Here is a 27,127-nt window from a genome sequence, read left to right as displayed (position 1 = left end):
CCTCCAATAATGTGATAACCTGAAATCACATAACATGTAACACATTGAATTTCAAATTTATAAATTCCTAGTTTTTCAGTTAAAGTACTTAAGAGACTTTATCTAGTAAATGATTAAACAGAACTGATAAGATAACTGAGGAGGAATGTAGCAATAATTGCATTTAGAAGCACTATCGATACATCCTGTCTTGATTTAACCTTAAAAGACCTCAATGCGATTTGTTTGAGTCCGAGGGTCAACGACAACTGGGACCAAGAAGCTTATGTTGACAGATATACAGTTGAATTTGATGCTCTATTTTCTTCCCTTTTGTAGATTTTCATCACAGTCTAACATAAACTTTTAGTTTTTTATTGTTGTTTTCTTTACTGTGAGTGACTTGTCTTTCCTCCCTTCCTCTCTCTTTCTGTAGGAGAGTCCAGTGTTGGGGGCCAGTGGTCAGGAGGAGTTGGCCAAACGTCTGGCTGAGCTGGAGCTGAGCCGCGAGCTACTGGATGAACTGGGAGACGAGCAGGACTGGTTCGATGAGGACTATGGCCTCAGCTCTCATAGAGAGCAGCAAAGACAGAAACGGAGGCAGCAGCAGGAAGAAGAGGGGCTGTCTGCTGGCTCAGGATGCCAGGTGAAGACCCCACCCAGACCAGAGCTGCCCCTGCAGCCCAAGCTCCCTGAGCAGCCTGCTATGGTGGTTCCCCACTCCGCCCCTGAAGTGGAGAAACTGGTCCATGCTGCCACCCAGGAAATCTGGGACAGATTTAAACTAGGCCAGGGCACACAGACCCTCGCTGGTCTCCCCGTCCTCAAGCCTTCAGAGGAGTTCCTGGGCTGCGATACCATAGGCCAGGATAAAGGTCAATGTGTTCGCAGCTACAGACAGGTAAGACCACATTGAAAAGAATTTGCCACAAAAATTGTTATATATATGAAATCTTCAAGACCCATGTAATTTATTGAAATGTATCCACTGACATAACCTTTGCTTATCTGTAGGCTGTTTATGACTTAACATGGGAGATCATCCAGGAGATATTTGCAGAGGATCCTAATGCCCATCAGCCTCAGTGGGTGAAGCCTCGACGCATGAACTCCTCCTATTTCCATAGAGTAATGAGCCCTGGCGACATCACCAGGGTTCAGGTGTGTATTCCATGTTTATGCTGGCATCCAATGTGGGTAACACTTCAGTGTTGGTGGTTTGATTTGCTAAGATCACAATGTAATATTTAACCTTGTCTTCTAAGGTGTTCATCACCACCGAGGTGTTGAAGCTGTATGGCCTGAAGAAAGACCACAACCAGAAAACAGATTGGCAGAAGATGCTGAAATTCGGGAGGAAAAAACGGGATCGAGTAGATCATATTCTGGTAAGGGCACTGAACAGTAACTTCAGGAGTGACTCATTGTGAATTTTCCAATTTCAAAAGTCCTTTATTTTCTGGTAGTAAGTATTGTGTGTTTTCAGGTCCAGGAGCTTCACGAGGAAGAGTCTCAGTGGGTGAACTATGATGAAGATGAGCTCTATGTCAAGATGCAGTTGGCTGACGGGATCTTTGATGCATTGATAAAGGACACGGCAGAAGTTCTCTCTCAAATTCAGGAGAAGAGATCAAAAAGAGCCCTTTCCTGAGCTTTTAAACCTCCGTTTTAAACCCACCTTCCATCAGACATTTCCTCCCACAGCCAATGTGCCAATGATCTCCGGATGCCTTCATTTCAGTCAAACTGGTACCTCTCTGCTACACAGATTTGGATCAGCTAATTGTGGATCTACCACATGTCTTACACCAAACATCTTTGATCCAGCCTTTAACCAATATGTAAAGCCTCCCACGCTGGCCCACCTGTTTATGGCCAGTCAAAGATGGAGTAGACCTAGTTTTGCATTAAATTAATCAATGCTGCTAAATGTAATGTTCCATGACAAACTCGTGGTTTTTGTGATGAGCACAGGGGTAATTTGACAAGACACTAAAGACAGGACGATAAGGATTAATAGAGTATGGAAGAGCCATTGGGGTTATCAGATCTTTTTTTTAAATTATAGTATACAAATAAATATTTTGCCTCCCGTATTGTGATATTTATTGTGAACTATTTGATTAGAATAATTTTTTTTTGTAAGTAATCTTGCTGTTAACATGTTTAGAAACAACGTTTATTTGAGCATTTTGTAAAACACACTGATGAAATAACAAAGCACAAAAATAAATGGGAATGTGAAAATGGCAATTCACTGTATAGGGATTTAAAGGGAATGTTGTTGAAAAGACCTGCAAAGATATCTATTTGTATTTAATATTTAAATATCTTATTAGTAATTGGTGGATTTGAACACTGTCCCTTTTCTTCCATTGTTTTACCTGTTAACTAGCCTCTTGGCCACAAACAGACACCAAGAGGTTCTACATGGTTAGTTTAGAAACCTTTAATTCTGTCATGCTGGATTCAAGCCTTAAGATGAGCTTTTTACCTGTTTCAGTTAAAGTGCCTCTGTTCTGTATGATTATGAATTGCCTCACTCAAGAAGAGCAACAACAATTTATAGGCCTTAAGTGATGTCTCTACTCTTTTAATGTTATTTACATATATACTGTGTTTTTCATAAATACCTAAAGGATAACTTTTCCCCAACTGGGTAAACCTTCAGTCTCTGCCTTATTCTGTGTCTGTCGAAGCATAGTTCTATCAGAGAACACCTTCTTGAAATTTGCCTTTTGGCATTTGAGTCACTAATTCAGAAACATTAGAAATGCAATACAGACAAGAAGTATTGCATTTCTCATGATTCTGAATCAGTGACTCAAATGCCATTTATGGTAGGTAAATAAACTAGCTTCTGTGTCGTTATGCCTCTGTGGATGTCACTGATGATGTACATTTGATATACTGTAAGGGAACCAAGTGTTCTCGCCATTCGTCCACGTACACAATGGCTTTTGCATCATGGTAACAAGTGAGTCATGGATTAATCTGTGTGGGTCGTAGCATTCAACATTGATGTTCAAGGGCTTACTCTTCTTTAGCTACTTCAGTCCAAGAATACTGTGACGTAGCTACAGATGAATTTAACATGCATGACTATGCTTGTCAACTGTAATGTCTGTTAACAAAGTGACTTTAACGGTGGTAATGAAAGTTTGCATACCAATTAGCATTTACCACCACTGTTCTTGTACTGGACGAAGGGGTAGATATTTAAACTGTCTATTGCTAGGGCTCTGATTGTACATTTTCCTTTGAAACCTGCTTCTCCATGATATGCCTAATTTCCGGTCCCTAGATGTGTTTAATGAGAGAACTATGATTTGATTTGTACCTAGGAAATGCATTTCCACAAGGCTGTGTATTGCAACGCTTCCCCAGGGATTGGCATTTAGGGATGCCCTATTCTGGGGTGGCAGGTAGCCAAGTGGTTAGAGCGTTGGGCCAGTAACCGAAAGGTGGATCGAATCCCTGAGCTGACAAGGTAAAAATCTGTTGTTCTGCCCCTGAACAAGGCAGTTAACCCACTAGGCCGTCATTGTAAATAAGAATTTGTTCTTAACTGACTTGCCTAGTTAAATAAAAAAATCCCAACTGCAAAGAATTTCAAAAGCCTACAATTGATATTCCTGGGTCCTCCCAGTTAAGTGAAAGACAGAACATTTGTGGGGCAAGTTGAGCCTGGTGAGATTTTTTTTGACAACCATTATACTAAGAATTCCAGTACTGATGTTTCTGAGTCTTCCCATATGTGTAGGTGAAAGGCAGGCAATATGACACTTCTGAGTGTAAATACGACTAATAAAACTAACTAGCTCATTTACATTTTCTGGGAAGTGATAATCTTCGGGTAACTGAAAAATACTCCTGACTTGTCCGACTTTAATGTTAATTCCTGGTGGTCTAGAATGGTTAAAGAAAATCTGAATTGATTGTAGTTTGGGGATGAAATGTCCCATTTATATCTATGCAGTATTTGTTGTTTGGATACATTGTTTTACAAGCCAGCTTTGTAGTCTCATTGAATAACAATGTAGTTGAAGTTCTCTGGGCCTCCCATAGGACAGTCAAAATGCCTCAAATTGTTTTCAAACTGCTGTCTGTCTCGGATTGTGTTGGGCCTTACTGTGAAAGGCACAAGCTGAGGCTCACCAAACAACGTTTTATAGAGATGCTGACTAATGGAGAGTAAATTATCAAAATAAAAAGTCTCACATTAATTATGCTCCCAAACATTTAATGGGAATAACAACCAACGTTTAGGCATGCAGTGCCTTCTTCAGGGTTGCCTTGCTTTGAGGACAGGGATTTCAATTCCAAAACAAACATGTATATTAGGCAAAAATGGTTAGATAATCAAATGGCTTGTAGACTAGCGAAATGTTTTTGCATCTTTAAAGTGTATGAATATTTATAATAATGTACTACTGTGAGAGACGCAGGTGCACTTGAAGACTTGTACATTGTTTTATGGGATGTTCTTGTATATTGAATCAATCACTATTGAACCTATACGATTATTGTAAAATAAACATTGTTCACTTTGCGGATATGTATATAGTATACATATATATTTGTTCAAATGAACTTTGAAATTGTAAATAAAGCTTTCATTATTTCCACATATTAAATGTTGTATTACCTGCAAAAAAAAACACTTGCTTTTGGTGCTCAGTGCCTAAAGTGTGGTTTGCCAAATGTGGCTTGCCTTTCAGCTGTTTGAGTGATTTGCATAGGTGTATTATTATAAACAAAGCTGCAGGATATCCTCAATGTGACCTGTTACACTTTGAACTTCCCATACCCCACACACTGTCATAATTATTTTAATGGACATTAGCATTTGGAAGTCTGACTACGAGTTATCATAAGGTAGTAAGTCATAATTATGAGCACTCATTATTTTGGGATACTAAGTCATAATTGTGAGATAGTAAATCATAATTGAGAAGTAAGTTTTTATTATAAGGTGGTATCTCATGACTTACTAAGTCATAATTATGAGAAGTCATTATTAGATGTTTAAGTCAATCATCAGATAGTAAGTCTGGATCATGGACATTGAATAAGTTCTGCAGGCCAATCCCTTTTAAAGGGGCAATCTGTGATTCAAACAAAGCGGAATCCCTGCCACTTTTTTCGTAAACAGCTGAGGAATAGGGAGAAATGTAACCACTCTCAAATACATATAGACACAAGTATTCTCACATATGGATGCATCAACTCACATCAACAAAGCTCAAATCAATTATATCACCTCCGTCCTTGTTTATGAATGTAGCCCTGCTTCTTCGGCGGTCAGAGGTTGGGGGAGGGAGTTGGACGAGGGAAAAAAGTTTCTATAACTTTCATATACAGTGGTTGCCTTGCTCGGACCTGCTGGCTGTCAGAAAAGCATACGAAGATGGCGTGGCGCTGCTACCGTGCAACGTCACGGTTTACAGGGAAAATACACGCAACTTTGAGAGAGTCATTAATATCTACCATCTTATTTGTGTGTTTACTTTTTCCTTTTACCACCGAAGCTGGCTTGTACACCGCTTCTGATCAGGTAGTCGTTTTAACCCCGGATAATGTGGACAGCGTTTTGGTCAATTCTACAGCCGCACTGGTTGTTGAGTTTTACGCCTCTTGGTGCGGGCATTGTATTGCTTTTTCTCCCGTATGGAAAAGTCTCGCAAGCGATATTAAAGGTTGGTTTGCATTTCCAGTAATATAATATTCAATGTGTTGGCCTATTGCAGTCTCGCCTACTTCCTGGTGTAAGACTCGTATTGTTTTTGAACGGGTTTCAAGTTTTATATCACCAAATTCATCAAAATTGAGTAATTGAAGATGTAAAATTATATTCGTGTATTAATTTACTTTTACTCAATGGTTTCGATTACGAAGAGAAAACGCAATCGAAAACGTTCATTAAAGGCATAAGGTTAATTACGTCAAATTATATTCGTGCCTTAATTTAATTTATCTTAAATGACCACATTTTCATGAATTTGATATAAACTGGAAGCCCATTCATAAACAGTACCGTAGGCTGGGTTTTTACAACCTATTGGACGGGTTGTTAGTAAACCAATCATAATTGACTGGTTAAGTGTACAAGTCATGGGTTGAACAAATTTAAATGTTCTTTCTTGCGACATGGATCCATCAATTTGTTTTCGTTTTTCACTTACAGTGCATTCGTAAAGTATTCAGACGCCTTTTCTTTTTCCACATTTTGTTATGTTACCACCTTATTCTACAATTTATTAAATTACGGGTTTCCTTATCAATCTACACACAATACCTCATAATGACAACGTGAAAACAGTTTTTTTATGTTTGCAAATTTCTTACAAATTCAAAACAGAAATACCTTATTTAGATAAGTATTCAGACCCTTTTCTATGAGACTTGAAATTGAGCTCAGGTTCAGCCTGTTTCCATTGATCATCCTTGAGATGTTTCTACAACTTCATTGGAGTCCACCTGTGGTCAATTCAATTGATTGGACATGAAAGACACACCAGTCTATATCAGGTCCCACAGTTGACAGTGCATGTCAGACAAAAGCCAAGCCATGAGGTCGAAGGAATTGTCCGTAGAGCTCCGAGACAGGATTGTGTCGAGGCACAGATGTGGGGAAGGGTACAAAAAATGTCTGCGGCATTGAAAGTCCTCAAAAACACAATGGCTGCCATCATTCTTAATTGGAAGAAGTTTCGAACCACCAATACTCTTCCTAGAGCTGACTGCCCAGCCAAACTGAGCAATCAGGGAGAAGGGCCTTGGTCAGGGAGCTGACCAAGAACCCGATGGTCACTCTGACAGAGTTCCAGTGTTCATCTGTGGAGATGGGAGAACCTTCCAGAAGGACAACCATCTCTGCAACACTGCACCAATCTGGACTTTTTGGTAGAGTGGCCAGATGGAAGCCACTCCTTAGTAAAAGGCACACGACAGCCAGCTTGGAGTTTGTCAAAGGGCACCTAAAGGACTCTGACCATGGGAAACAAGATTCTCTGGTCTGATGATACCAAGATTGAACTCTTTGGGCTGAATGCCAAGCGTCACATCTGGAGGAAACATGGCACCATCCCTACGGTGAAGCATGGTGGTGGCAACATCATGTTGTGGGGATGTTTTTCCACGTCAGGGACTGGGAGACAAGTCCAGGATTGAGGTAAAGATGAACGGAGCAAAGTACAGGAAGGTCCTTGATGAAAACCTGTTCCAGAGCGTGCAGGACCTCAGACTGCGGCGAAGGTTCACCTTCCTACAGGACAACGACCCTAAGCACACAGCCAAGACAATGCAGGAGTGGCTTCGGGACAAGTCTCTGAATGTCCTTGAGTGGCCCAGCCAGAGCCCAGACTTGAACTTGATCGAACATCTCTGGAGAGACCGGAAAGTGGCTGTGCAGTGATGCTCCCCATCCAACCTGACAGCGCTTGAGAAGATCTGCAGAGAAGAATGGGAGGAACTCCCCAAATGCAGGTGTGCCAAGCTTGTGGCATCACACCCAAGAAAACTCTAGGCTGTAATCTCTGCCAAAGGTGCTTCAACAAAGTACAAACTAAAAGGTCTGAATACTTATGTAAATGTTGTAATTCAGTTATATATTTTTAATTCATTTGTGTAAATTTCCCAAACCTGTTTTTGTTTTGTCATTATGGGGTATTGTGTGTAGGCCTTTGCCATTATGGGGTATTGTGTGTAGGCCTTTGCCATTATGGGGTATTGTGTGTAGGCCTTTGCCATTATGGGGTATTGTGTGTAGGCCTTTGCCATTATGGGGTATTGTGTGTAGGCCTTTGCCATTATGGGGTATTGTGTGTAGATTGATGAGGGGGGAAACGATTAAATACATTACAGCCTTGTTCTAAAATGTAACAAAATGTGGAAAAAGTCAAGGGATCTGAGTACTTTCCGATTGCAGTGTATGTATTCATGTTTTATATACCCATCAAACTGCAGTGCAAATTGAGACCGTATGTAGTATCACATTTTGTTTTAGAAATTGATTAGCCTATGCAGACTTTTTAAATGTATTTCTTGACTTTAAAAATAATAATAAAGCAAAACATTTTTTTAAATTAAAATGGTATATTCCTGTATTATTCCGCTTTCAAATATAAATAGCGGGATAAGAGCTGTGTGATTCTGACTTTGTTGTTTTTCAGAGTTCAGCACAGCCAGTATCTCAGCCCTCCCCTTCCCCTCCCCTCCCAGAAGGCAGACTCTACATTTGATTATTGGAGCATATGATGTGATTTAGGAATTCACATTCTGTCCATCTCATCTACTCTTGTTTAAACACCATCCTTTGGAATCCCAAATTAGAATATATTTTGGCATTTCAGGTCTCAGTCTATATGCAGGATCCAATTAACTGTGTAATAGGAAAATAATCCCATGCAGTTAGTTTGAAATTGACATAGTTTCCTATTGGCAGCAGGCCCAAACCATGAGGCAGGTTTTAAGGCCTCAGATCTAGAGAAGCCACCAGCCTCTGGCCTGCTTTCCTGCTGATCATATGGAATAATTGTATGTGCTTAGAAGTTGTAGTAATCCGAGGAATATTTATATAACCCCTATCGTATGGAGTTATGCATTTTTGGTGCATTGAGTTTGAAACTAATTATGTCTCTCCCTAGAGTGGAAACCGGCTGTGGATTTAGCTGCCATAGACTGTGCTAATCAAGATAATGGGCCGGTTTGTTCCCGTTTTGGTGTCAGAGGGTACCCAACACTGAAGGTACTTCAACTGTTATATCCCACAAGCTTTATGGATTTTCAGTGTCTTACCTCACAGGAACCAATGTATCCAATGTTTAAAAATGAACCATATCACAGATTGTGAGTCATTCATTATCAGCTAATTTGACTCATAAACCCTAACAGTGTTACGTTTCAGTTAGCAATACTCTCACTTGAGATTAGTTATCAATAAATGTCTGAGTTCTTCTTTTTGTGGTCCGGTGAAAGTCAAATCAAAGAGACCATTTGTCTGAATGAATGAGGGAGCTGCAACATCTGCACGTGATTTAAAGTAGGAAGGGGTTTTAATGGGGAGGGGTGTCCCCTGTTCCTCCCAGTGGTCAACATGTGGCGACCTGCCATCTGATCCTCTTTCTCTCCCTCTGACAGTTCTTCCACGCTTACTCCAAACCTGACTCCAAGGGAGAAAGTTTCAGAGGTAATACAAATGTTTAGATAATTCCTGGGGCAGATGGTGAATGGCTAGTATGAGAAGTTTTGAACTGTGTTTTTCTATATGTTCTCTTATTAGTCCTGTGTGCCTGTATCCTCCCAGGATTTCCTCGTAATGTGAGGGGTTTACGCCGTAAGATCATCGATAAGATGGAGACCCATGCGGAACCCTGGCCCCCGGCCTGCCCCCCTCTGGAGACTACTAGGTGAGGCAGCCTCTTCTTTTTTTCCCCTTCTTTTTTTGGAACAAACGTACACGCAGGAGAGGAGAGGCAGCATCTTCTGATCACACAAACATCCTAGCGCTCACACACACACCCGTCATAAGAGGCACTTGAGTTCTACTTTTGGCGTTATTTATCTCCGTGACTTTACACGATAATGGTTGATAACATAGGAAGTAGAATAAAGGAAACAGTCAGGAGGTCACGTTGATTCCTCTTTTCTGAATGAAAGTGTTAGCTCATGAAGTCTTCTTCCTCTTTTGAAGAAGGCGCTATACCACTTGTCGTGTGTTACATGTCAATGCTCAGATTGTGCTGTTGTTCAATTTCTATGAAGTCTTAATAGAAATTTACTTGCTGTTTCAATCGTCAACTATTAGTGATATGTTGTGGTCCCTATGTAAATGGTATTATCCTCCTCACTCCACAGCAGAGCAGAGCTTGACAACTTCATTGAGACAAACAGTGTGGGACACCTGGCCTTGCTCTTTGAGACCCCTAACTCATATGTGGGCAGAGAGGTAAGCATTAATTAGCATCAGTCAAGCTACATTCTCCTCAGGGAAATGGCAAATGGAGGAGAAAAAAATCCTGGGGTGGTCAAATGGTAAACATTTACAAGCACACGAAAAACATTTTCTATGTATAGCAGGTGTTGGCAAAAGACAGTGATATTTTTTGGGCTCCCCTCGTTTTTGATTCTTGGGGGGGGATCTGTTTCCACAAATTCCCACAATTAAAAAAATATATAAAAAAATATGTGGTCGTGTCTCATTTTAATTTTCTAATATAATCTATTTTTGGACTTAGTTGTGGTCAATTTGCAATGTACAAATTATTGTACCCCCTGACCATCAGCCCTGACAAATCGCCCCCTGCTGAATCTAGTTGCCTACCCCTGCTGTCTAGGAGGCAAACATTATATTGACTGTGTCAACAGTGTACTTGTGTGCCTAGTACAACCAATTTGAAACAACATGCAGACAGTCGGTCATTACTGTGTTGGTTTTTCTTCCTCACCAGTTGACTCTGGACCTACTGCAGTATGAGAACATAGCAGTGCGGAGGGTCCTGAGCACCGAGGATGGCCTGGTGGCTGAACTGAATGTGACCCACTTCCCATCCTGTTACCTGTACTATCCTAGTGGGATCTTCACCAGGCTCCATGTGTGAGTGGCTGCTCTAATACCATCACAATGTGTGACAGAACTGCAGATCACTTTCAGCTTTCCTCAGAGTCTGGACCCTAAATGTACCTACTCATCAAGAGTTATTTCTTCTTTTTTCACAGTTCAATACTCAACAATCTTGTTGATAAATGTGTTGTGTTATACACTGCTATAGTAGGATGCCTTTTAACATCTGGCCTCTTAATGGGATCATGGAATTAAAATATTTTATTATTATTATTATTATTAATATCATAATAGTTTGTATGATGATTCCTCACCCCGTGAATTAATCTGCTGTTTCTTTCACTTTGTTTTGCTTATTTCCATAACTTGGCATGCAAGAGGAGTCTTTTTAGTTGGCAAATGCAAAAAGGAAATGATTTATTGCTGATTTATTTATTCCCCCCTCTTCCAGGGTGTACAGAGGGGGTTTAATTTATTGTATGGATACAATAGCGTTCCTTTCCTGCAGTTCACCTGCCAAACCACCCCAACGTTGCCTCGCGCTGCGACAGATGGTCGCCCATTGAATACGTGATTGATCCGGGGGGGGGGCGGCCCCTCCCCTCCGACGTGTGCCTCTCCCCCTCTGACGCGTGCCTCTGTGCTCTGGGGACCCCACAATGAATAGCGACCCAGCGAGTCTAGTGTAATTGAGTCCCAGGCAGGGGTGGGCCGGGCGAGCTCAGGCCTGGCGCGTCCTCCTGCTCTCATTGGTCCACAGAGTGGTTTGGCTGGCTGGTAAGAACAGGGAGAGGGATAGCAGTTTGTTCCTTTTGTAGGGTTAGTAGAGGGAAATGATCAGTGATGGTATTTCAGCACCATCTGTTCACCAGAGGAGGGCTTAGTGAGGAGACCAGGGGCCCACCTGTGGTCTGTTGAGGGCAGGCCCTGGCACATGCAACCACTTGTATCCTGTTCCTAGACAGAGAAGCTAAAAACCTTATTTTTCCACTGTAGCTACAATATACTGTGAGGTATGTGTTGTTATTCTAGTGGGAAGGATTTTTCACCTGTTTCCATGGTTAAAATCTTCCTGTGGCTGGTGCCAGATTAATAGAAATGCATCAGTCCTAACTGTGAACTCAACTGTCTGCTTGGCTGTCTTCCAGACAACTTGAGGTCCGGACCTTCTACACCTATGCCCTCCAGAGGCTTCCTGGGGTAGTGCGGGCCGGAAAGCCACTGCCAGTGACCTCTGACCTTACGAAAAACACAACAGAGGACCAATTGAGACCATTCAACAGGTAAAGCATTTTAACTTGACAAAACAGTAATAGTGTCCAGAAAAATAAGTTCCTAATTTTTAGGTATAAAACTTACCCCCATTGATTCCATGACAAAAATGTTGAATTGTGTGTGTCGTCAGGTCTCGTGTGTATATGTCAGACCTGGAGTCTACTCTGCACTACTCTCTGCGCGTGGAGCTGGCTGCTCACCCTGTCATCAAAGGAGAGGCACTGAGCACACTACAACGGTACATCTCAGTACTAGCGAAGGTGAGTGGACCGGTTTGCTGCTCACACTGAAACTTAACCATACCCATACTGAACACTAACCTCACCCATTCATCCTCTCTCTGTTCAGAACAGCCCTAAAGAAGATGGTTGGTTGGCTGTTGTCAGGGCTATGCAGTTATGACGACATACCACTAGAGGGAGAGGGAGACAGTGCTTTGGATTTGTTCAAGGATATCAGTTGTGAAACAGAGGCCTTCCATTTAGCTGCATAATTAGTTCTAATTCAGTTTTGCTTTAAAAAAAAAAGTAAATATGAGAATATGGTCCATATAATTCACCAAATGAACAAGTGCCGTTGTTACTTGGTTCAAAATTCCTAATGTAATACCGTTTAAGTGTACAATAACATTGTTTTTACATGCTTATACCTTCACACCCAAAAATGTGTATCACAATAGGAATGACACACTCAATGGTGAGCCCAAATTGGAGGCCATTGACTTGACAGGACACAAAAGGCTCTCTTGGGGAAATACTTTATTTGTTTCCCATTGGTTCCCCACCTCTTTTTTTGTATGCAGACATACCCTGATTAGGATTTCTTAGAACTGGATAAAAACCCTGCCCCTACCCCTCACCTCCCCTCCCAGCTCTATGCTACCCAGAAGTGTGCCAGGGATCCGAAGACAATGACCTCCCCAGTCCTGCTCGTATTGGCTGTGCATCAGGCCTCTCCACCACCAATCTCTGTGATTATTTCAGACTCTCTAGGGAGGGATTGAACGGACTGTGGGAGGGTTTTTCTCCAGCCCCCCATTAACTCCAGTTTGTTTTGTCAATACCTCAAACTCCCTGTGGTATTTGTCAGTGCCCCACAACAATGTCCTTGCTGAGACTGTAGCAGAGAAAGCAGGCATTGCAGCAGCATTTATTGATGTTTGTCAGACCGTTGCCTCAACAAAGTGGTTATATTCAACCTGTCTTAGGGATGGTTTGGACCAATACAGACAAATGAACCATGTGTATAAAACCATGGTCTGTCTGTTCATCCTCAATCTCTCGTATCCCTTCAAGTGTTGTGACCAAATGGCAGACCGCACAGCACTGTTTACCCGTCTACTTGATATCACGCACGGCATGTCACAGCAAACTAAGATTCTTAAAACTCCAGAGTGACTGGTGTAATTGGATCATCCTGAGAATGAGTCACTGTGCACAAAACCTACAGCTGGTCTCATACCGATGACACGCTCAGCTGTCAATAGAATCTGTGGTGTGCTGTGTGCTCCCACATCACAGTGCATCTCTGTCCCAGACAGGATGTAAACAAGTTATATTTTCTCGCGCTGTAATATTACTAGATTTACTGCCTTGTCAACCAGAATCCAGATTTATGAATCCCTACATGTATATGAGGATTTAAAAAAAAGTGGATCTGGGAAGCATGAGAGCATTACAAAGAGGTTTTAGGATTACCGTTTCTATCCTGCTTTCTTGAAAGAAGCCTCCTGCAGCGAGGGAGGGCCAGGGAATAAAACAAGGATTTAGGGGGGAGCTTGAGCCCAAATCCATCTTTCCCCTGTGGCGCTTGGCTCAGTGTGTCCATGCTAAGGTTAGCAGTTAGCGGAGGTGGATGGTGGAATGTGGCTGTGTTAACTGATTGGCCTCAGTGATACTGTAAGGGTAGCCCACCAACCTCTGGACTCTACCAGTAGGACAAAGGCCTTTGTTTGTTGGGTTGTGGCTGGGCTGTGGGCATGACAGATAGGTCCACTAGGCTGCTGCATGCAGGGAAGCAGTAAGGCAGCTTTTACTCAGTGGCATGTATATTGGTCCCTGAGGTTGAATGAGGCAGGATTAAAAAGGGCTTCCCCGGGCCAGGCTGACAGATGCATTCTATTTTGAACGTCTCTCAGAGGAGACTGCGGTTTCTCAAGTGCTGATACTAATCGGATTTAAGATGACATATTGCCGGGTGAAGTGGATTGTCATGGTCCTCTGAGAGGCTGGGGGAGGGGGCAGGGGGTTAGGTTTGGGGGTCAGGTGGGGGCTCTGATAGTGGTTAGAGGTACACTACCAGAGAAGAGGTACACTACCAGAGAAGAGGTCACTCGGAGAGATCCTTCATGATGGGGATACAGTATACTGTAGCATTGATTAATCACACTTGATATGTTCATGTTTGCCAATCAAATACTTCAGCCCAAATTACTACTAATTTCCCAGCCAAATATGTTGGCCTTTGCTTATGATTTAGGAAATAGATACGCAGGTGGAGAGCAGAACATGCTAAGTGTTTGGCTCTGGTGAGCAGAGCCCATTTGCCTGCCCGTACCCAATTTCCTTGCTGTTAAATTCAAATGTGTGTTAATGAGCTTTTCAGCCTGGTTAGTGCCCAGTAGTCCCCAGACCTAGGCGTCTCGGCTGCCTGGCCGATGATCTAATTGTCCTCCTCAGCAGCAGCAGACGCGGGACCTCTTTTTGTTTCCTGTTAACACCCCACCTGTAGTACAGGATTGGGTATCTCTGTCTGTGAATACCCAAACACCATCTTCTTAGCTGAATGTCTCAGATTAAGGGAGCAAATCAAGCCTTGTATGGGGCTTGTGTGGGCCACAGGGGTTAAGTAAATCTCCAGGAGCCTTTTTAAGTGGGCCTGGTGTAATGGAGATCCAGTTAGAGTGATGAATAGAACCATGAGCCAGGCACCCAAACGCTGCTGAACAGATGGCTAGGGCAAATTGAAAAGACTCTGCAGCACAAATCAAAAAAGGTGCACCTCTGGGATGCCCCCCCCCCCCCCCCCGGCCAGGCCCCTGCCTCTGTGTCGCACTGATGGGTTTGTGCCCCCGTGCCGCAAAAGGGCAGCACTTGCCCACTTCCAGGTCCACCATATTCGCACTGCTGGATGTTACTACACTGACTGTTTCTTGTGGGTGTGTGCGTGCATACACGCCTGCACATGTGTGTGGGCATCTGATTGGATTGTTATCTACAGGCTCTTCATAAGTAGTTTTCGCCATGACAACCCCAGAAAATGCTAATGAACTTAAATAGTCCATCGTGACTGAGACATCTTACCTCTGTTTTGAATGGGAGAAGGTTGCCATGACAGCCTACTGTTTATTTGGTCGTCTCTTAGCCATTAGGGTTAAATCCAGGTCGACCTGTAGAATCTAGTCAATAGCAGTATAGTGATGGGTCTTCCAGTGTGGGTGTTGTAAGAGTTCTTTAAGTATAGGAAGTGGCTTTACACCCCCATCAGCTTGTTCTGTTGTTAATGCCTCCCTGTCTTCAGCTGACCTTCTTCTGTCACCATCCGTCTCAAACACAAGGCACTGGGATTTCCTCCCTGCCTCCCATAGTGGCCCACTGTTAGTTGCAGTGTTATATTTCCACATACGCCATGTTGTCTCTGTATTTGTATTTATAAGGGATCCCCATTTGCTGCTTCCAAGGCAGCAGCTACTCTTCCTAGAATCCAAACATATTAAGGCACTTACATTACATATAAACCGGACATCATATAAAATTATTACACAGCTACATATCTACAATGCAAAATGTATAATACCACAATACATCAATATTTCAATGTACGTGTGTTTAGTGTGTATGTGCTTGCGTTTGTGTGTGTGTGTATGCATGCGTCTGTACCTGTGTGTTAGTCTCTTCACATTCCCTGCTGTTCAATATCTGTTTTTTTTTATCTGATTCTACTGCTTGCATCAGTTACCTGATGTGGAATATAGTTCCATGTAGTCATGGCTCTATGTAGTACTGTGTGCCTCCCATAGTCTGTTCTTGACTTAGGGATTGTGAAGAGACCTCTGGTGGCATGTCTTGCGGGGTATGCATGGGTGTCTGAGATGTGTGCTCGTCGTTTAAACCGACACCTCAGTGCATTCAACATGTCAACACTTCTTATAAAAACAAGTAGTGATGAAGTCAATCTCTCCTCCACTTTGAGCCATGAGCGATTGACATGCATATCATTGTTAGCTCTCCGTGTACATTTAAGAGCCAGCCGTGCTGCCCTGTTCTGAGCCAATGGTAATTTTCCTGATTATGTTGAAGTTTCCATTAAAGAACACCCCCTGTGTTCTGTTAGACAGGTAACTCTTGGTCCACAATATAGCAGGGGGTGTAAAGCAGTAGACTATGATCAATCATTTCAAAAGCCGCACTGAAGTCAAAACAGCCGCCACAATCTTTTTAATCAATTTCTCTTAGCCAATCATCAGTTATTTGTATAAGTGCTGTGCTTGTTGAATGTCCTTCCCTATAAGCGTGCTGAATGTCTTATCAATTTGTTTACTGTAAAATAGCATTTGTATCTGGTCAAACACCTACTTTTTTTTACTACGGATTGCTATAATGCTGATTGGTCGACTATTTGAGCCAGTAAATGGGGTTTTACTAAGGTAGCGGAATGACTTTTGCTTCCCTCCAGGCCTGAGGGTACACACTTTCTAGTAGGCTTAAATCAAATAAATGGCAGATAGGCGTGTCAATATCATCTGCTATTATCCTCAGTAATTTTCCAAAGAAGTTGTCAGATCCCGGTGACTTGTCATTGTTGATAGAACACAATAACTTTTTCACCTCTTCCACACTTACATCATTTGGTCAGTTATACTTGGACGTGTAGTGAAAGCGTTTGTTACTGGCATGTCATGCTTAAGTTTGCTAATGCCAATGAAAAGGTCATTAAAGTAGTTGGCAATATCAGTGGGTTTTGTGATGACTGAGCAATCTGATTCATTGAATGATGGATCTGAGTTTGCCTTTTTGGCTGAAATTTCAACCTACTTCTTGACAACGACAGAGGTTAGAGAACGTAAACACACAGTACACGAAAGTCGTGACAAATCCTCTGGTGTCTTTATACACTGTTTTTACTAAATTAGTGGGGAAAAACATTCCATGTTACGTTTGGCAAAAGAGGGTTTAGGTGAATCTTCTGAACTCAGACAGATGGATTGCCAACTCAGTAATAATGATCTATTACCACACAGTAGAAAATTATACTGTTTAATAGTCTTGTATGAAATGAGAGGAGTTAATGATGTTGATGTTTACCTGTAATGTTGTCTTGGGCAGTACTTCCCTGGTCGTCCTGTGGTGAACAACCTGCTGAAGTCTGTGGACATGTGGCTGAAAGGTGAGAAGGACACAGAGCTGTCCTACAGCTCTCTGAGGGACGCTCTGGACAACACTGCAGAGGTGAGGGGTCAACACGCCAGCCAATCAGACAAGCCTGAGGCAGAACCACTCACCATATTGTTGATGAGCCAGAGTCAAGTGATTTTATAGATGATAGCTGAAATATTTCAGGCATAGAGTATCAGCACACAGGTAAGTAGGTTTATGTAATGCTGTAAACAAATCTTTGCTCACAGCCTTGTGCCAGCATATGTATTATTGGAAAATGTATGTGTTGTTGACTTTGGATTAAAGCCGACATGCCTATAGGTTCCCCAATTGGACCAGTCACTTAGTGACATCATTAGCTTTTAGCAGCCGAATCAATTAATCAATGAAGAGGTATGAACAAGCTCCTCTAAGAAATGGACTGGTGTCGAACAGTATACACACACCGAATCTTTACTATCGACTTTGAAGTAATTCTGTCAATCACAGACTCTGCAATTCTGGGCAGTGGCAGGGAGGAAACGATAATATGTCAGAAATATGCTGTTTGATCAAAGCATGTTTTACCAGTGTTTCCTTCCCTTGACCTGAGCACAATCTCACCACTCTGTTGAGGCGTTTCCATTAACCTGGAATCGCCATGATATAGAATGAGAATAGTATGGCACAGAACGTGCTCCCACTTAACATAGATAAATCATAGATGTATTTTCCATGTACTTACTTGGCCTGTTTTCATTAATGTAAACTAACCTCTTAAGAATCCTCAGAGCAGGTTATATGGAAACAGCTTTATGAGAAGATAGGGCGACATCAATCAATCTATCATCAATCAATCTTGAAGTGTTAAAGTAAAATAAATCAAATATTCAAATTTGATTGGCCACATACACATATTTAGCAGATGTTATTGTGGGTGAAGCAAAATGCTTGTAAATGTGTGCGTTTGTGTGTGATCAGGTACCTAATGCTTCGCTGCCTGAGGGGGTGAGGTGGGTGGGCTGCCAGGGCTCCAAGCCCCACTTCAGAAGGTACCCCTGTGGCATGTGGACCCTATTCCATGTCCTTACTGTACAGGCTGAGGAAGCTGCTGGCAAAGGTAGGGAAAACTCTCTAAACAACAGCTGTTTACGTCTTTATGATTACATGATCACTAAACTTCAGTTAATTCAAGAGGAATGTTCCTGGGACAATGGTAATAAGTGGAAAAGGGATGTTGTTAGAAGCTAAAACGAGTCCTCCTGCCATGTTAGCCTGTTAATGCGGCCTTTAGAGCCCATCGCCTCCTAGGAAATTGGCCAGAAGTCAGCAGCCATTCAGTCTTAGAGGATTGACTGTGCCCAGGCGATGAACCATGACACAAGTGTTTCCAGTCTGTTAGAACCCCTATGGCTCTCTGGGGACAGATCCCTCCAGGTCATTGAGCCAGTCAGAAGAGTGTACAGCGTTCACACAGGGGCTGCTGCTTTCAATATAGGGATATGGTCCAGCTAGGGGAGAGCAGGGTGGGGGGTGACCAACCGAGGACAAGTGCTTTGTAAACAAATTAGCCTGGAATGTTTAGTGGAATGTTTTGCAGTGACTGTATTTAACTGCGCACACTTGCACAACATTTAGACAGTCCCACACAACAACTCACACACACTTCTGTGTTAAGTTCCGTAAGTAGCCTATACAAATAACTTTTTTGTTTTTTGTTCTGTTTTCTTGTCACAACAGCATCTGAAACAGTCCCTAATTGTGGGTGGGTCAAAAGGGATTTCTTTTAGATTAGTGGAATATGAGTGGTTAATAATGGAGGCAGCTGACCAGCACTCCTCTCCTGGAGGGCTTAATACCAGGGCTTATGGGATGGGGTGGAAAGGGGGGTCACATAACCTGCAGATGGGCCAGCAGGAGACCAGGGGTGTCCATCTGGCCCCCTGCGGATGGACCTCTGGATTAGGCCTCCGCCCTTCCACCACGGATCATCTGAGAGCAAAATAAGGCTTTACTGTAGGGAATTAAACACAACAAAAACCTGCAGCAGACATTTTGGTGCTGGTACTGGTGGTGACATCTGCCAACCTCGTTGTTTTTCAGAGCACATTGACTAAATACGGGTATTCATGGAAGATGTCAGAGCACCGTGGGAATGCCCAGGGGACTCAGGATCCAGGCCCTTTATTGCCTTGTTATTAACCACTAATAGTTTAGAACTGGAAAATTCCTCACTATCCCTGTCCATGGCTGTTGTCCATGTTTTGATGTTTTAAGCCTTTCATAATAACTGGCAAAACATTTTAAGGGACCGGTGCAGCTTTTTTTACGTTGTGCCAAACCCATATGTCCCGAGCCATACTAAATGTATACGAAACAATATACAGACATTCCTTGCTGCGATTTTCAAATGTACAATATTAGACTCCTTTTCAACAGTACACATCATACTGATGTGTATAACAAGTATGGTTAATCTTGCTAATGACTTCCTCCGCCTATGCGTTCTTCTCCCCAGACCCCCAGGAGGTGCTCCAGGCGATGAGGTCATACATCCACAGTTTCTTTGGCTGTCGGGCATGTGCCACCCACTTTGAGAACATGGCCCAGGAGAGCATGTCCCATGTGGGGACACTGTCCTCCGCTGTGCTGTGGCTCTGGTCCCACCATAACCACGTAAACAATAGACTGGCAGGTAAGGACAAATGTTACTGCTACTTCCATTGAGGACAATTGGTCTTTAAAACTGAACTTCCAACACATAACATGCTAATTAGTAAGTATAGAATTTGCATATATCACATTACTATAGAGTAGTATGATAAATTGAAATGTCTCCTACAGTGGTCACCATTGTCCATACAATAACATTAGATAAATGTGGCCCCCACAGGCCACTGTACTTTTCAGCCTCTCACTCCTTTAAAAGGGCTCCTACATACCCCCCCCCCAAGTGTCCCAACTCTACTCCTAACCCCTAAATCCCTATAATATGCCTGGCGATCCTTTGGGCAGACACCAGCTGTCCAGACTCTCCTCCTCCTCACCCAGTCTCCCCCTTCTCTTCTTCCTCTCAGAGATTAGCCCTCCTTCCAGAAGACTGAGATTCCCTGCCCTAGCCTGTCTAGAGCTCACTACAGGTCAACAGTAAATACTAAATCTATGACCTAAAGACTGCAAACGGCCAAGACTGTAGCCTTGATGTCCGTGTCATTTTATTGAGGACTATATGGCTGCTGAGTTGGTTGTTAGGGCCATCATTTGAGTTTATTTGGCACAAGCCTGTCATTATCACCTCACTTCGTTGAATCACATTGTTGTCGTTTCTGTGTGGTGGTGGTGACTCCCCCATCCTCAATCCCCTGGACAGCCTGTGTCCTGAATAACAGTGTAGAGGGGCGTGTGTGTCCCCTTCTGTGCTTGTCCCTGGTCCCCAGACACTCCTCCCTATTAGGATTGCATGTCTGTCCCTCCCCAGAGAGTCATATCTTTCGCTTGACAATTGATATGGCAACAATCTCCCAGAGCGAGGACCATCAGCCCAAGAGCTCAATTTCCAAGATGCTTGTGACAGCAGTTGGCACACGCCATGTAACCTTCATCACGCTTCCCTGTTTTGTAATCCCTCACCCTCACCAGGATGCTTCAGGTTGTGACATGTGGTGGGGTTTGGGGGCAGGGCCTCAAGGGGTGGGCTTGGCTGGTGGGGAGGGGATGGGGCAGGGGTGTTGGTAGCATTGAGTAGCAGTATCTCCTCCGTCGGTCCACCCCCCTCACAAACGCCTCTGCTTCCCAATCTTCCCCAGGGGGAACATACTCTCCTCTTCCCCCTCGTTCTCTCACCCCTCCCTCTCCACCTCCTCGCTAAAGTGGGGCTCTTTAGCAGCTACCACTGTCCTCCTTTCAGAGGCAGCCATGCATGAAGCGGGGCCTATTTGTAAAGCAGCAACGCAATTAATTTAGCTGGCACAAAGAGACCCTGAGTCTAGCCCGGCTCGGCAGCAACAGCAGGCCTGTCCTGTTGCCACTTGTCAACAGGGTGAGATAGAGACGCATGTCTACAGACAGCAGAGCCACGGGCCTGCCAGGGCTCAGTGAAGAGGGGCAGGGAGATGTGACTGGAGCAGCTCGTACTGTATCAACCTCATGTTGGTTTGCTTTGTAGAGCATCACTCTGCTAATCTACCAGTCTGCCTACATTAATACTGCTCCTCTGTGTCCTGTACAGTAGATCTCCACACTGAGAATTAGTGCTGAAGAAACTATTTTTATGTGGTAAATAGATATTTCTTTATACTTCATTAATATTTATGGGATGCTTTGAATGACATTCCCTGACAAGCCTTTGTTACAGTATCAGTATACTATTGCTACTATAGTATCAGTACTATTGCTAAAGTCACCCCTGGAAATGAAAGGCAAGGTAGTTAGAATAGAGACATCAAAGACATGTCGTCATAAGGGGACGGGATATGAAAGCTGTCACGCTGCTGAAATGTATAAAAGGCCCCAAGCCCAGCAGGACATAGTAAAATTGATGTATCTCTTATGTAAAGTGCTGTATGCAGAGTACATACACACATGCATATGACTGAGATTAATCTGGGGGAGAGACGGGGGATGTAAATTGACAGCGCTGTAAAGTGACAGAACTGCTGCAGCTTTGACTTTCCTCCCGCATGGGCGACGACAAGCAATTTATTAGCAGATGCCTCCATTTGGGGGGCTAAAGGAAACATGTAAAGCAAAACAATTGTAATTCATTAAAAGGAGAGCTCCCCTCTGGAGGTGCCTGCTTTCATATTCAATTTGGAGATTGGGCCGTCTTCAAAGGGGTGTGGAGGTAAGGGGTTCGGGGTCTGGGAGAGGTTGGGGGTGGGGTGGGGGTGGGGGCGGGGTAGCTGTCCGCTTGGACGACGTCTATTATCTCGCCACCCCTCCCTCCGGGACGTCCCAGAAGCCCATTGATCATTGTTAGACCCTGTCACACTGTCACACACACACACACACACACCGAGACATCACACACTCATCCACACATGATGCAAACACACTGCACTTACTGCTTATTATGAGCCATGTGGAGAAATGGATCTTTTGTAATGTCTTCAAGCATCAACATAGGTATTTTTGCATGCAGAATCTATGTTGTCTTGGTATCAGTTTAATTTTATTGTGTGAGATGTCATCAGTATGTCCTTCTATTCGACCAGTCAATTTTACCTAATACATTTACATTTCCACCAGAACAGTTTACCCTCTCAACATGACTGTGTTATCTGTATCATTTATGTTAGCTCTGATAAGTAAGCACACTTACTCATCCTAAGTAACCGTCTCATTCCTGCTGACCAGGTGCTCTGAGTGAGGATCCTCACTTCCCTAAGATCCAGTGGCCGTCCCCAGAGCTGTGTCCCAGTTGCCACGGGGTTAAGAATGGAGAACACACCTGGAACCAGGCAGAGCTGCTCACCTTCCTCCGCTCCCACTTCTCTTCTGAACACCTCCTCTCTGACTACCTGGAGGAGGAGGCCCAGCTCCTCAGCAGGCAAAAGGAGAGGCTGGTCGCCAGGCATCAGGAGAAAGAGCAGGAGGCCAAGAGAGGAGCAGAGAGGAGGGCCAGACAGACCCAGGACACCTTGCTCAAACCACAGCCGGAGGAGGAGGAGGAGGAGGAGGAGGAGGAAGTGGCTAAAGAACAGCCAGCAGAAGAGGAGGCGGCGAGGGCAGGAGAAAAGGTGCAGATATCTGAACCCCCACCTTGGGTAAAGCCCAAGGCAGATGTGTCCCACCAGCCCCAGCGCAGGCCCAGCATCGTGGGGTTGAAGTTCAGGCCCCCCCAGGAGGAGATTGTAGACCTGGACTCCTTCATCAACCAGCACTACAAGGCCCTCCGCGCTGCAGCCAGAGTGTCCTCCCGTGTCAAACTCAGGACCCTGCAGATGAAGGAGCAGCCGCAGCCTGGAGCCATCCTGGAACAGGGGCCAGTGCTGCAGCTGGGGATGCAGCCCGTGGAGCCAGAGGACTTGTTAGGGCAGCACAAAACGCTGCATCAGAGGATTCTGACGGGCAAGTACACTGGGTCAGAGGAGGAGGGGGCTCTGGAGATGTACCCGCACCCTAACAAGAGACGCTGGATGTCCTTGCTGAGCGTGGGCTTCTCCAGATTGGACATCAGCCTGTGTGTGCTCCTCTACTTCCTGTCCTCAATGTGTCTGCTAGCCATGTACCTCTTCTTCAAGAACCGCCGGCGGCCGCGACGGGCCAAGGTGGCTCTGCCCTGAGTCAACATTACCTGGCAATGCTACTGTAGATTTACCCATACTGTGACGCTGTGGTCAGTTCCGAAACCCTCCAACTGAAGGATTCGTAATGTTCCGCATCAATGGATTGCTTCATGGTGCTTGCATTCAGGATAATAATTTATGACCCCAAAATAGTTAGCCTTTTTTGACCACTTCTGGAGGATGAATTAAAACACCAGGGAATTAATGGGATTTTTTTTTTTTTTTTTTGTGAAAACAACTAAAGGGGTTTATTTGATATTTATTGTAATTCTTAGTCTGTATTAATTAATTTGTGAAAAAAGAATAACTTTTATATAGTTTCATGGATAAAAGCCCTCATGTAATATGAGAAGCACTGCTCTTTTCTCTTAGACCTGTCACTGCCAGCCTTTCCAAAGAGTTCTTCTATGAGCTGTGTACTCTAACAACGATTTTATATTCTTAGAAAGAAATCAACCTCCATTAGAAAATGTGATTTTACAAACAGAAATGTGCCTTGAATGTCATTTTGGAAAAACGGTGCCTGAAAGTAGATTATCCATATTGATTTTAGCATAAAGCAAGTGGGTGTTTCCAAATAAACAAAGATGCTGTGTGTGTGTGTGTGTGTGTGTGTGTGTGTGTGTGTGTGTGTGTGTGTGTGTGTGTGTGTATAGTGCCTTGCGAAAGTATTCGGCCCCCTTGAACTTTGCGACCTTTTGTCACATTTCAGGCTTCAAACATAAAGATATAAAACTGTTTTTTTTTGTGAAGAATCAACAACAAGTGGGACACAATCATGAAGTGGAAAGACATTTATTGGATATTTCAAACTTTTTTAACAAATCAAAAACTGAAAAATTGGGCGTGCAAAATTATTCAGCCCCTTTACTTTCAGTGCAGCAAACTCTCTCCAGAAGTTCAGTGAGGATCTCTGAATGATCCAATGTTGACCTAAATGACTAATGATGATAAATACAATCCACCTGTGTGTAATCAAGTCTCCGTATAAATGCACCTGCACTGTGATAGTCTCAGAGGTCCGTTAAAAGCGCAGAGAGCATCATGAAGAACAAGGAACACACCAGGCAGGTCCGAGATACTGTTGTGAAGAAGTTTAAAGCCAGATTTGGATACAAAAAGATTTCCCAAGCTTTAAACATCCCAAGGAGCACTGTGCAAGTGATAATATTGAAATGGAAGGAGTATCAGACCACTGCAAATCTACCAAGACCTGGCCGTCCCTCTAAACTTTCAGCTCATACAAGGAGAAGACTGATCAGAGATGCAGCCAAGAGGCCCATGATCACTCTGGATGGACTGCAGAGATCTACAGCTGAGGTGGGAGACTCTGTCCATAGGACAACAATCAGTCGTATATTGCACAAATCTGGCCTTTATGGAAGAGTGGCAAGAAGAAAGCCATTTCTTAAAGATATCCATAAAAAGTGTTGTTTAAAGTTTGCCACAAGCCACCTGGGAGACACACCAAACATGTGGAAGAAGGTGCTCTGGTCAGATGAAACCAAAATTGAACTTTTTGGCAACAATGCAAAACGTTATGTTTGGCGTAAAAGCAACACAGCTCATCAACCCTGAACACACCATCCCCACTGTCAAACGTGGTGGCAGCATCATGGTTTGGGCCTGCTTTTCTTCAGCAGGGACAGGGAAGATGGTTAAAATTGATGGGAAGATGGATGGAGCCAAATACAGGACCATTCTGGAAGAAAACCTGATGGAGTCTGCAAAAGACCTGAGACTAGGACGGAGATTTGTCTTCCAACAAGACAATGATCCAAAACATAAAGCAAGATCTACAATGGAATGGTTCAAAAATAAACATATCCAGGTGTTAGAATGGCCAAGTCAAAGTCCAGACCTGAATCCAATCGAGAATCTGTGGAAAGAACTGAAAACTGCAGTTCACAAATGCTCTCCATCCAACCTCACTGAGCTCGAGCTGTTTTGCAAGGAGGAATGGGAAAAAATTTCAGTCTCTCGATGTGCAAAACTGATAGAGACATACCCCAAGCGACTTACAGCTGTAATCGCAGCAAAAGGTGGCACTACAAAGTATTAACTTAAGGGGGCTGAATAATTTAGCACGCCCAATTTTTCAGTTTTTGATTTGTTAAAAAAGTTTGAAATATCCAATAAATGTCGTTCCACTTCATGATTGTGTCCCACTTGTTGATTCTTCACAAAAAAATACAGTTTTATATCTTTATGTTTGAAGCCTGAAATGTGGCAAAAGGTCGCAAAGTTCAAGGGGGCCGAATACTTTCGCAAGGCACTGTGTATATATATATATATAACACACACACACACATAATATATATATATATATACAGTGGGGCAAAAAAGTATTTAGTCAGCCACCAATTGTGCAAGTTCTCCCACTTAAAAAAATGAGAGGCCTGTAATTTTCATCATAGATACACTTCAACTATGACAGACAAAAAGAGAAAAGAAAATCACATTGTGGGATTTTTAATGAATTTACTTGCAAATTATGGTGGAAAATAAGTATTTGGTTAATAACAAAAGTTTATCTCAATACTTTGTTATATACCCTTTGTTTGCAATGACAAAGGTTTTCTGTAAGTCTTCACAAGGGTTTCACACACTGTTGCTGGTATTTTGGCCCATTCCTCTGCAGATCTCCTCTAGAGCAGTGATGCTTTGTGGCTGTTGCTGGGCAACACAGACTTTCAACTCCCTCCAAAGATTTTCTATGGGGTTGAGATCTGGAGACTGGCTAGGCCACTCCAGGACCTTGAAATGCTTCTTACAAAGCCACTCCTTCGTTGCCCGGGGGGGGTGTTTGGGATCATTGTCATGCTGAAAGACCCAGCCACATTTCATCTTCAATGCCCTTGCTGATGGAAGGAGGTTTTCACGATACATGGCCCCATTCATTCTTTCCTTTACACGGGTCAGTCGTCCTGGTCCCTTTGCAGAAAAACAGCCCCAAAGCATGATGTTTCCACCCCCATGCTTCACAGTAGGTATGGTGGTGTTTGGATGCAACTCAGCATTCTTTGTCCTCCAAACACGACGAGTTGAGTTTTTACCAAAAAGTTCTGTTTTGGTTTCATCTGACCATATGACACTCTCCCAATCTTCTTGTGGATCATCCAAATGCTCTCTAGCAAACTTCAGATGGGCCTGGACATGTACTGGCTTAAGCAGGGGGACACGTCTGGCACTGCAGGATTTGAGTCCCTGGCGGTGTAGTGTGTTACTGATGGTAGGCTTTGTTATTTTGGTCCCAGCTCTCTGCAGGTCATTCACTAGGTCCCCCCGTGTGGTTCTGGGATTTTTTGCTCACCGTTCTTGTGATCATTTTGACCCCACAGGGTGAGATCTTGCGTAGAGCTTCAGATCGAGGGAGATTATCAGTGGTCTTGTATGTCTTCCATTTCCTAATAATTGCTCCCACAGTTGATTTCTTCAAACCAAGCTGCTTACCTATTGCCGATTCAGTCTTTCCAGCCTGGTGCAGGTCTACAATTTTGTTTCTGGTGTCCTTTGACAGCTCTTTGGTCTTGGCCATAGTGGAGTTTGGAATGTGACTGTTTGAGGTTGTGGACATGTGTCTTTTATACTGATAACAAGTTCAAACAGGTGCCATTAATACAGGTAACGAGTGGAGGACAGAGGAGCCTCTTAAAGAAGAAGTTACA

At 43.4% G+C, this 27,127-nt stretch overlaps 2 protein-coding genes across 6 annotated transcripts in view; both read left to right on the top strand.

The window, feature by feature from the left end:
• cep350 (centrosomal protein 350) overlaps positions 1 to 4,611 on the top strand; it is a 36,425-nt gene extending 31,814 nt beyond the window's left edge. For all 4 annotated transcript variants that reach the window (XM_031785974.1, XM_031785975.1, XM_031785973.1 and 1 more), the window contains 4 exons: positions 416 to 880; positions 994 to 1,140; positions 1,245 to 1,367; positions 1,466 to 4,611. In XM_031785974.1, the coding sequence (XP_031641834.1) occupies positions 416 to 880; positions 994 to 1,140; positions 1,245 to 1,367; positions 1,466 to 1,630 (900 nt within the window). In that variant the 3' untranslated portion in view covers positions 1,631 to 4,611. The remainder of the gene's footprint in view (positions 1 to 415; positions 881 to 993; positions 1,141 to 1,244; positions 1,368 to 1,465) is intronic.
• A 703-nt stretch (positions 4,612 to 5,314) lies between these two features.
• LOC109902631 (sulfhydryl oxidase 1-like) lies at positions 5,315 to 24,056 on the top strand. Of its 2 annotated transcripts, none has more exons than XM_020499150.2 (12): positions 5,315 to 5,678; positions 8,628 to 8,728; positions 9,121 to 9,169; positions 9,287 to 9,389; positions 9,838 to 9,928; positions 10,431 to 10,576; positions 11,692 to 11,826; positions 11,949 to 12,078; positions 17,143 to 17,265; positions 18,154 to 18,292; positions 19,691 to 19,867; positions 22,528 to 24,056. In XM_020499150.2, exons 1-12 carry the CDS (start codon positions 5,390 to 5,392, stop codon positions 23,454 to 23,456), a joined length of 2,412 nt encoding a protein of 803 aa, XP_020354739.1. In that variant the 5' UTR covers positions 5,315 to 5,389; the 3' UTR covers positions 23,457 to 24,056. The 2 variants fall into 2 exon arrangements, with proteins under 2 accessions (XP_020354739.1, XP_031641832.1); XM_031785972.1 differs by having other exon boundaries at positions 5,325 to 5,678; positions 9,841 to 9,928.
• The last annotated feature ends 3,071 nt before the right edge of the window (positions 24,057 to 27,127 follow it).

Source organism: Oncorhynchus kisutch, linkage group LG13 (genome assembly GCF_002021735.2).
Source record: "Oncorhynchus kisutch isolate 150728-3 linkage group LG13, Okis_V2, whole genome shotgun sequence".
Classification (NCBI taxonomy): Eukaryota; Metazoa; Chordata; class Actinopteri; order Salmoniformes; family Salmonidae; genus Oncorhynchus; species Oncorhynchus kisutch.
Note: the sequence above shows the minus strand (reverse complement) of the source record. Positions and strands in the feature narration are given on the sequence as shown.

What these genes read in the sequence shown, in the direction of transcription:
- LOC109902631 (XM_020499150.2), top strand. Translation starts at nt 5,390, where the DNA reads ATGGCGTGGCGCTGCTACCGTGCAACGTCACGGTTTACAGGGAAAATA. An exon ending in ACTCATATGTGGGCAGAGAG is followed by an intron (nt 9,929 to 10,430) that starts GTAAGCATTAAT and finishes CTTCCTCACCAG; the next exon opens with TTGACTCTGGACCTACTGCA. An exon ending in TGAGGAAGCTGCTGGCAAAG is followed by an intron (nt 18,293 to 19,690) that starts GTAGGGAAAACT and finishes TCTTCTCCCCAG; the next exon opens with ACCCCCAGGAGGTGCTCCAG.